A 10,862-nucleotide genomic window follows, 5' to 3' on the forward strand; every position below is an offset into this window, starting at 1 on the left:
TGTGTGTGTGTGTGTGTGTGTGTGTGTGTGTGTGTGTGTGTGTGTGTCTGTGTGTGTGAGGCTCTGTTCAAAAGAAAACTAACTCACCCCAGCTGCAAAGCCTAAACTTCCATCCAAGATGCGCTTCTGTAAAGGGCAAACAAGAAGAGCGATTGTGTGAGTCCGTCAAACCAATATCCTCAAACCTCTTTCTGTTGACTTCACTGGCAAAAATGCAACAATGTCCCGAGAGTCAGAGGCCCGGAGATTGAAAAAAAAATTAAAAATCTACGAGCAAAAGCAGTGTGTCAATAGAGGGGCTTCATGTCATTTACTGTGAGTTTAGCAGTTATATTGGAAATCCTCAGCTCTTGGCAACAGCAGCTGAATGACTTAGAACATTTGGAAACATTTTATCTTCACTTTAATGTCATACAATATCATTTATGTGCTCTTTTTTTAAACTTTTTTTTTTTAATTACTGATTTATCTAATGAGTTTTGTGTATAGACGTTTGACTTGACTCGCGTGAAAGGGAACCGAAACACTGTTTAAATCAATCCTGAAATCCTGAAAACACTCAAGACTGTGCCTGTGTGAGGCTGGCTTTCTTAAAAATGACGTTCCCATACAACTAAACTGCAACTTCAATTGCGTTTAGTGGGAAACGTATTGTCTCCCGGGTTACGTTTGTTTTTTGACGTGTCACAAATACATTTCTAATCATAGTCCGCGTAAAGAACCAACCAACACAGGAGACCGCTGTCCGTGTGCCACGTGAAACGTTGATTTACTTTCTTTCACGGCCGTAACTTAAATAACGTAAAGAAACATATGTATTTTGAGCCAAACCATGAGGTTTTACTAAACCTAACCAAGTAGTTTTGTTGCATTTTGTTTTGTTTTAATTACAGCATTAATCAGGTGTTTAAAACTGCAAACGTATTCAGGGTCAAGATAGGTTTCCCTCATACATTTCCTTCAAAAACATCTAAACACGATGTTGTAACCAGAAGACATTTGACTTAGCTTAGCATGAGTGAAACAGCTAGACTGGCTCTGTCCAAAGGTAACAAACTGCACCTACCAGCACCTCTAGAGCTAACTCATCAACATGTTTAATCCAGACAACAAACAAAAGACATTTATTTTTGTTTGTTTTACTTTTGGACAGAGCCAACCAAGACGTTTCCCCGTCTCCAGCCTTTATGCTAAGCTAGGCTAACCAGCTGCTGGCTCCAGCTACATACTTGCCATACAGATGTGGGAGTGGTATTAACTCATCGAACTCTTTCCAAGATAGGGGCTAACTTTATTTACCAAGATGCCAACTATTCCATAAAAACAATGTGTAAAGTGTTAATTTAAGCTCCATGTGTCTGTGTGTTCTGGGTTCATGCAATACCTGTCGGCTGGAGAAGACAAACACCAGGGCTGCTCCGGCAGCGGTCAGAGCCCAGGTGAACAGAGTCCCCAGCAGGGCCTGGGTCACGGGGCTGTATCCTTCCAGCATGGTGCCAGACCTGGACAAACAACACACTTCAACTCAAACTGATCCCAAGACGTGGAAGGCGATCTCTCGTTCTTATCTCTCCGGGTAAGACTTTGAGAACTGGAGGGGAACAAAACATGTGGAGTTGAAATCTTCCAGTAACTGCCCTGCCTCTAAATAAGCCTACTACTACGAGAATCTGGTAAATATTGTCCCCGTCTAGGAGACGTCATTGACACGAGAGAGCAATATAACTGTAACACTTTTAGGATGTTCATATCTTCGACGCCAAAGTGTAGGCAACAATGACAAGAGAACAAACAACTGATCCCACAGAAGGGCTGGATGTGCTAAGGCTGACTCATCATAAATGTGTGCCTTTAAGCGCTGGCATTACTAGCCTGACATACTGACAAACTCAACCAGTGAGAGAGTCAAATCCTGTTTTACGAGGACTCTAGGATCCTGGAGCTCATTCTGCATCTGTGTACGGTAGGTGCTGTGAATACTAGGAGCGTCACTTTGTATTGTTCAACTATTTATTATCAGTTCAGAGGTTATATTTATAGAAACAAAGTGGCCACTGTGATCACAACTGACTATTACTGTATAACATTAAAATGTTCAAACATGCAACAGTGGCACAAGAAGAGACGAGTCATCAAGTCATCAAACGTTCTGAGTTACGACCGATATTGAGCAATATCTACATAAAGTTTGCTAACATTATCTAACATTAGCCACCACTAGCTTCTGGTCATACCAGGTCATGAAGACTGAACAGCAAAAAAAAAACCTGCCAGTGCTGAAATGAGAAAAGATAAGTCTTATACAGTCTGAAGAACAATGTGTTACTTATTCTTTCCAAAGCGACATGGTCTCACTTTAAAGTAGCTTTTCACATTCACATGCAATAAATATACATGCGAGTTACGACTACTGGAAATATTCATCAATCTGAGCTGTAAGCAGTAGGAACTATTCTCCTTTCATCATCAAATGACATTTTCATGAGCACTAATATTTACCACACAGCATCAATGAGAGCTGCTCCATATGGTAAAAATTACTTGAATATTAATATGCATCTTAGAAATGCCGAATGACTTTGAATGAGAAGTTACATGCATTTGTTTGTGCATATGTAGTGTATGTGTTTTTTTATTGCTGCATAAACGTCTTTAATGTGGCGTCATCAATGTGTTTTGTTTAACTAGTCTTCGTTACAAACACACACACACACACACACACACACACTACACAATATATGCAGGTAAATGAGAGCCAACCGGCTAACTTTAAATGTTTGCTCGCTGTATACTATAAAATAACGCCATTACATTTCACTCAAACTCTATATGCGGTGTCATTATACTACACGCATTAATTCGGCAAAGTTTAATTTTGACCTCTGTTTTATGTTAACGGTCATTTTCGGCATTTGTTTCAGGTTTACTTACTTCTTTCCAGTGGGACCTCACCGCCTCCGTATTTACTTCCTACTTCCCGGTACACGTGTCTGTGACAGGGAAAAGCCCCGCCTCTCCTCGCAGCCTATTGGTCAATCGCTTTGACAGAAGAAGCAGAAGCAGCAGTGGGTGGGAATATTTAAATATGATGAAAAACGGCACAGAGGAGTTTGGTAAACTGATGAAGTTCAGTTCTATTGTTTTTCTTTTTTTTTACATATGAGCAAACATGATGCAAGAACATTTCACTGCAAGAACATGTTAATGTCTTATCAGAGATTAAATCAAATCGAATCTGAAACAGGAGAAAAGACGGCAAACCAACACAGTATAATGCAACAAGTAGTGTCATATTCTAATGAACAGGTCTGTGGGGAGAGTGGTGCATGTGTAAGCCTGGTTTGGACAGTGGTGGAATATACTGTGTTTAAATACAACTTTGAGAAACTTGTACTTTACTTTAGAGTCTTTATTTGCTGCCACAATTCAGAGCGAAACATTGTTCTATTTAATCCACTACATTTATTCGACAGCTTTACAAATTAAGTTTCCACATATAAAACATATCATCAGTTTATAGAATATGCTACATTCTTGTAGATAAAACTTACCCACAGTACTGTATACAAAAGATAGAATTAGCTCTACCGTGACCAGCTACAATATTGAAATGCTACTTACACATTACACACCCCTTAATATAATATTGAATTGTATAACACCAGGGGCATTTTTCTGCATTAATCATACTTTAAGTACACGTTCTCAACAATACTTACCACTTTGATTACGTAACATTTAACATTTGTGTGGCACATGTGTGGACTTTCTGCTGGCTGACAAGAAACAGATTCTGGGGATGTTGCTGTGGAATTTCCTCTTCCCAGTGAAGGTTTCCCAGATTGCTGCTGGTAATTCCTAGGCATGTTGACCTTTGACTCACAGACCGATCATCAGTAACTGATTCAAGCACTGAATTTTTTTGTGTCCGATACTTCCGAATTCTTGCATAATCAAAACTTACTGCAGCAATTATGCTGTCACACTGATGGCTATATGAATTCAAAATTGTATTTTCATCATAACCAACCTTCCAAACACATACATTGTCCAATCCAGCAAACTTCAAGACTCAATGGTTCATAGAAAGCCAATGGCTGCCTGAATATGTGGACACATTTGGACACATGTCCATTTCTGGTTTACAGGTTACAAGACACTGTATCTTTTTATGTATTTAGTCCTGAGACAAGTTGACCAATATATATGCAACATATATCTTATGGATCTATTGCAAGATCTCTCTGGGGATAAACTGGTCTTTCTGCCTTTCCTTTAATGGATTTCTGTGCTTGCAGGATTATTGACAGGCTGTGCATAATGGTGGCTCAAGAAGGAAGCAGTGACTCTTTGATTCGGAAAAACAGACTGATGTTTACCTCTGATGCATCATCATCATAATACCAGGAATACACCACCAAGGAAAAATTTAGATGGAAGATAAAAAAGTGGTAGAGTGCATCAACCCTTTATCTTTTTTATGGTGTTAATGCGTTTTTAAGTATATGTTTTCCATTAGATGTCTTAAAATACTTGAAATCACCAACCATTAGGAAATATGTTAATATGCCACCTTGGATACAATAAATCCATCCACTAATGCATTTAGATGATGCAATGACAGCCTTTTTGTATTTTATTAATGAAACACAGATGTTGCAGTGCAGTTGGGATCATTGCTCTGCAAACATTCCCTTAAATATTTGACATTTTCTGTGTTGCAATTGCAGATTTGTATTACTCATGAGTACTCCGGGTTTATAGGCACTGTTGCTGGGAAACAAAAAGATGAAAATAAGCTGATACCCAGAAACAATTAACAAGACAGTATGACGTGGAGTTTGCAGATTCCTTCTGTGGATTTCTCTCACTTCCAAGTATGCAGAAAACAATTTGTGTGTCTGATTCATATTTTACTGGAATTCTATTATTGCATGCAAGCTGCAGATGGTCTCTGTGTTTCAGTTACGGCTTCTTTTTTTTTATTCACTCGAGCAGCATGGCTCTATGGGTAGAAATGTCAGCCTGTTAAAAGCCATTGAATCGATTGCCATGAAATTTGGTACAGATATTCATGGTCCCCACAGGATGAGCACAATAGACGTTAGCGATCCTTTGATGAAACCTGTAGTATGATTGACATAGCGGTTCAGATTGAAACATATTGACAAATATGCAAGGTCCCTTGAGGATTAATCCTAATGACTTTGGTGATACTGTGACTTTTACTCTAGAAACACCAGCAGATCAAAATTCTTAATCAGTGAAAAAGCTTGACACCTATGAGATAGAGTGGTGCATCATTTTTACAGACATTCATGATTCCTAGAGGGTGAATCTTAGAGACTTTTCGTCTAGAGCCATTATGTGGCTGGCATTTTATTTATTTTTTTGGTGAAATGTCTTGACAAGAATGGAATGGCTTGCCGTGAAATTTGCCACAGATGTTCATGGTCCCTTGAGGATGAATCCTTTAGTTATCCTCTGAATTTTACTTTAGCCTTACTAGCAGATATATTTTTAATTATTCATCGAAATAGCTTAACATCTACCAAATAGATTTGCACAAAATTCAGATCGACAGCTATGGTGTCCAGAGGGTGTATCCTAATGACTTTGGTGAGCCCACCTAGCACCACGATGAGGTGGATATTTTTGGCTTTCAATAACATATCTTGCTAATTAGTTTTAGATTTGCCGTGAAACTTCCTGATTTTCCATCTAGCACCATCAGCGGGTTATTATAATATTTATACAGTACATTATGATTTAAATTTGTCAATACTTATTACGTCCAAAACTAGCTTCAGCTTTACTTTGTGTTTAGCGCTATTTAAAAAGTGTTTGTACGCTAACACGCAAAACTAAGAGCATGAACATGGTAAACATTAATCCTGCTGAACGTCAGCATTGTCACTGTGAGTATGTTAGCATGCTGATGTTAACATATAGTCAATGCACCAGTGTACCTACTGTATACACAGCCTCACAGAGCTGCTAGCATGGATGTAGATGCACCCATTTTGAATGTCATCAGCCAATAGAATGGGCATTATCAGTTGTTATCACTATCATTTTAGTGCTTCGGACTAACCCTAACCCCAACCCAAACTGCACCAACCACCTTGTGAAATGGAAGCTATGCTAACCTATATCTATGAGGCTGATAAACGCTGATGATGCCCACTCAATCGCCTGATATCATTCAAAGCGGGTGGTAGACTTGTTGTATGGTTTACGTTTACATTTTGAGTTTCAGGCGGTCATCATAGCCTATCATGCTTATCTGGTCTCTGCAAGACAAGAGTAAGCATCTACTTCTTAAGTATAACATGTGGTTACGGTGTTCACTCTAAAGGAGTTGCGTTGGAAGCGGACACTGGAAGTAAAAACCTTGTGAGGGGAAGAAGAGAACGGGCAGTCTCGAACAGTGCTCCTTAAAAGCTTAATTTCTGATAAGTTGTCTCTCTTAGCCTTGATTTTGGCCTTGATCAACTTGGCTCGTGTTTTTGTTGTCGACAGCTCTGCTGCACTTGGATATTGATGACAGCATGTCTGTCTGAACACCACAGTGAAATAGTGCCCGTAAAATACGAAGCTGTCAAACGTCTACGAATTTAGCACCATGAAACAGTGATTCCAGTGATGTTTTTACAGGGGTCTGGGGTCTGCTTGGGAAGGTGGGCCTCCCTGTATGAAGTGCTAGTCTCCAGAGGGAAGTTAAGCCGCAACTTAATCAGCAGTTTAGACTACAAAGGCATTTTTTCCAGTTAATTGGAACCAGTCAAAAGCCAGAGTGAAGGTATGCCTTGCGATATCTCTGAGGAAAACTGTGGCATCTTTACGAATGAGCTCTCAGATATGATCTTTGAAATGAGATGCAATCACTGGATAGGTGTTGAAGTGATGTGAAGAACGGACTAGTTTTGATTGAGCTTTGCTTGCGGTGTTGATGGTGGGTGGCGGAACACACTGGAGGTTTTCTGGGGGAAGTGCCCGGGTTATTCCAGCTATGCGTGTCAGAGCGGCAACAGGATGGAGGCCATCGCTCATCCAGAGTCTTTAATCTTGCAAACCCCCCCCCCGCTCACTCTTTCCAATCTACCCTTCTCATTCCCTCCCTTTTACCTGAAGGGCTTTCTCCTCTCTCGTCTGTCTCCTTTTCACCTTTCGCTTTTCCTGTTTCACCTCTTCCTTTGGTGGAGTGACAAAAACAAGGTGGTAGGGTTGGAGGAGGACGGAATAAGTCGAAGAGGCAAAAAACAGCATCCCATGTCAAATGTCAAAAAAACAAATGCCCTGAAAAAACACACGGCAGACTTCTCTTTCCTGTCGGCAGATTTACTCAGTCTGGGTTGTAAAGGTGGGTGGCCGGAGCAACGAGATAGTGTTATTATCTGTGTGTGTGTGTATGTTTAGTTGTATGACCCCCCAGTGAACTGTGGTGAGACAAAATGAATGGTGGGGAGGTGGGGTGAAGTAAACAGAAGCAGAGGGGAGAGAAGAAAGAGTGGAGGGAGAAAAAAGTAATGAAAACAAAAGTATTGCAGCAGATGGGGCCAGGGTTTACCTTGGAAACAGCATTACGGCAGAGGAACTGGGGGAGTACTGAGGAGGGGCGTGAGCCAAGCTGGAGTTTATCTCCAGAGACTGATGAACAAGGGGTGAGGGGGAGGTAGTAGGGTTGTAAGTGTGTGTGTGGGGGGGGGGGGGGGGGGGGGGGGGCAGACACACTCCTCGCACACTGTGGGGGGAAAACATATAAAAGGGCTCCCAGGGAGAAAGAGTGGTCAGGCAAGCGAGTGGCCGTCCTGCTCATTTCCACACTGTTGTGCATCCCAGAGTGTGTTTATGCGAGTGTGTGTGTGCACATGTGGATCAGAGAGAAGCGTGCCGACTACCCCACCACAAAGGAATACACTTTTTTATTCTTTTTTAACAATTGACTGGATGGGGGGGCAGTTGAAGAGTTGCTGAACCTGAGAACGGTGTTTGATTTTCAGGTTTTGTCGGTTGAGTTGTTTACTTCTCTCTCCCTCTGAGTACTCTGAACTCCCACCACGGGGAGTGGAGAGGTGACTCTTGAGCTGCTTGCAGAGGAATTCGAACAGAAGCAGAGATTTTGTCCCTCTGAGCTGCCACTCCTCTGACTGTTATTATTTTTACTAGTGGATGGGCTGAGGCAGAATGGACGCCTTATCTCTACCAGATATAGACTACAATCAGACATATGTGGATGAACATTATTTCTCAGAGGACAATATCGATGGCTATGGCATCTCCATGGCCATACTCTACTTGGTGGTTTGCATCCTGGGACTAGCTGGGAACTCCCTCGTCATTGTCGCCATTTTGAAATTGGACAAAATGTCATCTTCCACGACCGTGTACATATTCAACCTGGCTCTGGCCGACGGACTCTTCATGGTTGGTCTTCCCTTCATAGCGAGCCAGAACTTCCAGAACTACTGGATGTTTGGCGACACCGTGTGCAAAGTGGTCATGGTGCTGGACGGCATCAACCAGTTCACCAGCGTCTTCTGTCTGACGGCGATGAGCATCGACCGCTACATGGCGCTGGCCGACCCGCTGCGGTTTGCCCGTTGGAGAACGCCACGCTGGGCCAAGATCGTCTCGGCATTCCTGTGGCTGTTCTCGCTCCTAACTATCCTCCCCATGGCGCTTCACTTCTCGTCCGATCGAGGCCTGTGCATTCCAGACCTCGTTTCGGACGCCTGGTGGCTCGGCATCTTGTCTTACACCTTCGTCATGGGGTTCGCTTTGCCGTTCGCTGTCATGACGGCCTCCTACGCGGCGCTGCTGCTCACCCTGAGGGCCCAGCGGCTCCGAGCGCCGCCGGCGAACCAGGAGAGCCACCGGTTGGAGCGGCAGGTCACCGAAATGGTGGTCGCAGTGGTGGTGGTGTTCGGGATGTGCTGGCTGCCGTTTTACACCTTCAACTTCTGCTCTCTGTACCAAACCGGCTTGGTGCTGCCCTTCGCCAGAGCTTTTGAGTTCGTGGTGCTGCTGTCGTACTCGTGGAGCTGCGCTAACCCCATCCTCTACGCCTGCCTCTCCGACACCTTCAGGAGGCACTTCCGCACGCTCCTCTGCCCTGCCGCCAAGTCGTCTCCCAGCATGCAGTGCAACACTGAATGGTATGACTTAAATGACACAGGTGTGCGGGATGTGACCATTCTGGCGTAGAGAGACGACAAAAAACAGATTTTACTCCATTTCCTGTCTTGATGCACTGCATGATACTTTTCACCTTCTTTAAAATGTGTTACTCATTTGATGGTTTGCAGATATGTGATACATTCTGTTTTCGTTTTGTTTATGTAATTTCCACACTTAACTTGGAATGTATAAATTGTACATATTTTCTTGCTGTGGGCGATCAGATTTGCTGAATTTGAGGTTATTTTGTTCACCGCTCAAATGTAGGTGTATGATCGGTGTCTGTAGAGATCGAGAGATTTTCAACACACTTGTGTTGATCACCCGGTTGAGTGTAGACTGTGAATCTTTAAGTTTACCCTCTTCTCCCTGGGAAAATGAAAACGTTGCCTTCGTAATTTCCCATTTTTCAGAGTTTCTACCACAGATTAGCCAAAATGGAAGAAGAAAAAAGAGCATAATTCAGTTTGACTTCCCATAACACAAATCCTCCTGCTCCGTCTGACTCAAAACCTACAATTTGTCCTCTAATAACTCTGCTCCACTGCATCTCCCCAGAACTAATGAAATGAGGCACAAGAGGGATGAAGTGTGGACAGGTGGAGTGTAAACAGAATAATACGGGTCAAATGTCTGTGGCCAAACACCAGCACAAAGACACATACACAGACAGCTCCTCGACTCCCACAGCTGGATTATGTCCTGGTGTGAGAGTCTATCAGGCGTGTGTGTGTGTTTGTGCCTGGGTGGCCGTGTTCATGCACCTGCGCACAAGCATGTTGGGAACCTTGTGTGCCGCAGGCGTACTGTGGTGTTCTGCTTGAGCCTGACTTGGCTAAAAGGATAAGGACAGGTGAACACATTCAGCAACACATTTGCTCTATGGATTTTGGCACATCAGTTTTTCTTTCTTTTTGGCTGTTAGGTATAAGAAAAAAATGTAGAAATGTCACCAGTTGAGCAATTATAAAAGCAGTCTTGGGTTTAGGTTGTTGAAAAGGAATTGTGAGGAAACCCAAGGCTTTCATAAAGACACGCAGAGGGATGTCATCCATCAAGTTATGATTTTCATGCACAGCAATAGCAGTTCCATGGCTTTGGCTTTAAGACTCATTTCTCCAATCAGCAGGCATCATGGGGGATTTTACTGACAGGGATTGAAAACACATACAAATCAGGAATACACAGACCCAAAGTGTATCCAATCACAGCATTGTTAGCCGATCAACAGCAGGAGATACATAAACAGAAACCCGTGTTTGCGCACAGATGCGGAAAAAACTGTAAATAGATCATACGCAAACACCCTTGTAAAAAGTACATTTGTAGAAACAGACGTAGGCTGTTAATTATCAGTGATGTAAATATGTATAAATGAGAAAATGATGTGAATGTATGTGTGTGACAATCTGTATTTTGTTGACAAAAACATAAATGTGTCAGTGTACAAAAGAGGAGAGTGCCTCATTTTAACCACTCAATGTAATCCATTCACACCACGTCGAAATACACAAAAACATGCTTTGTAAATCCAGTTGGGCTATGCATTTTAATGAGGCTGTTGATCAGGACATGGGGCTGGGACTACACTTATATTGATCATATAGTCACTCTATATATATATATGAGCATTTCTCAGATGCTATTGCCGTATTGACTATAAATAAACATAGTTGCTTGTG

General features: G+C 42.3%; 2 protein-coding genes across 4 annotated transcripts in view; one reads left to right on the plus strand and one right to left on the minus strand.

Moving 5' to 3' along the window:
- slc39a11 (solute carrier family 39, member 11) overlaps positions 1–2,991 on the minus strand; it is a 110,137-nt gene extending 107,146 nt beyond the window's left edge. For 2 of the 3 annotated variants that reach the window (XM_031842180.1, XM_031842164.1), the window contains exons 1-3: positions 2,932–2,991; positions 1,385–1,502; positions 88–126 (exon numbers count right to left, since the gene is read on the minus strand). In XM_031842180.1, coding sequence (XP_031698040.1) covers positions 88–126; positions 1,385–1,492 — 147 coding nt within the window. In that variant the 5' untranslated portion in view covers positions 1,493–1,502; positions 2,932–2,991. Of the gene's footprint in view, positions 1–87; positions 127–1,384; positions 1,592–2,931 lie in introns of all 3 variants that reach the window. The other variant, XM_031842172.1, reaches the window with a different exon arrangement.
- A 4,854-nt stretch (positions 2,992–7,845) lies between these two features.
- On the plus strand, positions 7,846–10,862 carry LOC116381454 (somatostatin receptor type 5). The gene has a single exon (XM_031843624.1). The coding sequence runs from the start codon at positions 8,188–8,190 to the stop codon at positions 9,205–9,207; it is 1,020 nt and encodes a 339-aa protein (XP_031699484.1). The 5' UTR covers positions 7,846–8,187; the 3' UTR covers positions 9,208–10,862.

This window comes from Anarrhichthys ocellatus, unplaced genomic scaffold (genome assembly GCF_004355925.1).
Source record: "Anarrhichthys ocellatus isolate YVR2014 unplaced genomic scaffold, GSC_Weel_1.0 scaffold4, whole genome shotgun sequence".
Taxonomy (NCBI): Eukaryota; Metazoa; Chordata; class Actinopteri; order Perciformes; family Anarhichadidae; genus Anarrhichthys; species Anarrhichthys ocellatus.

Bases quoted from the DNA above. Each gene is read 5' to 3' on its own strand.
- LOC116381454 (XM_031843624.1), top strand. From the start codon at position 8,188: ATGGACGCCTTATCTCTACCAGATATAGACTACAATCAGACATATGTG.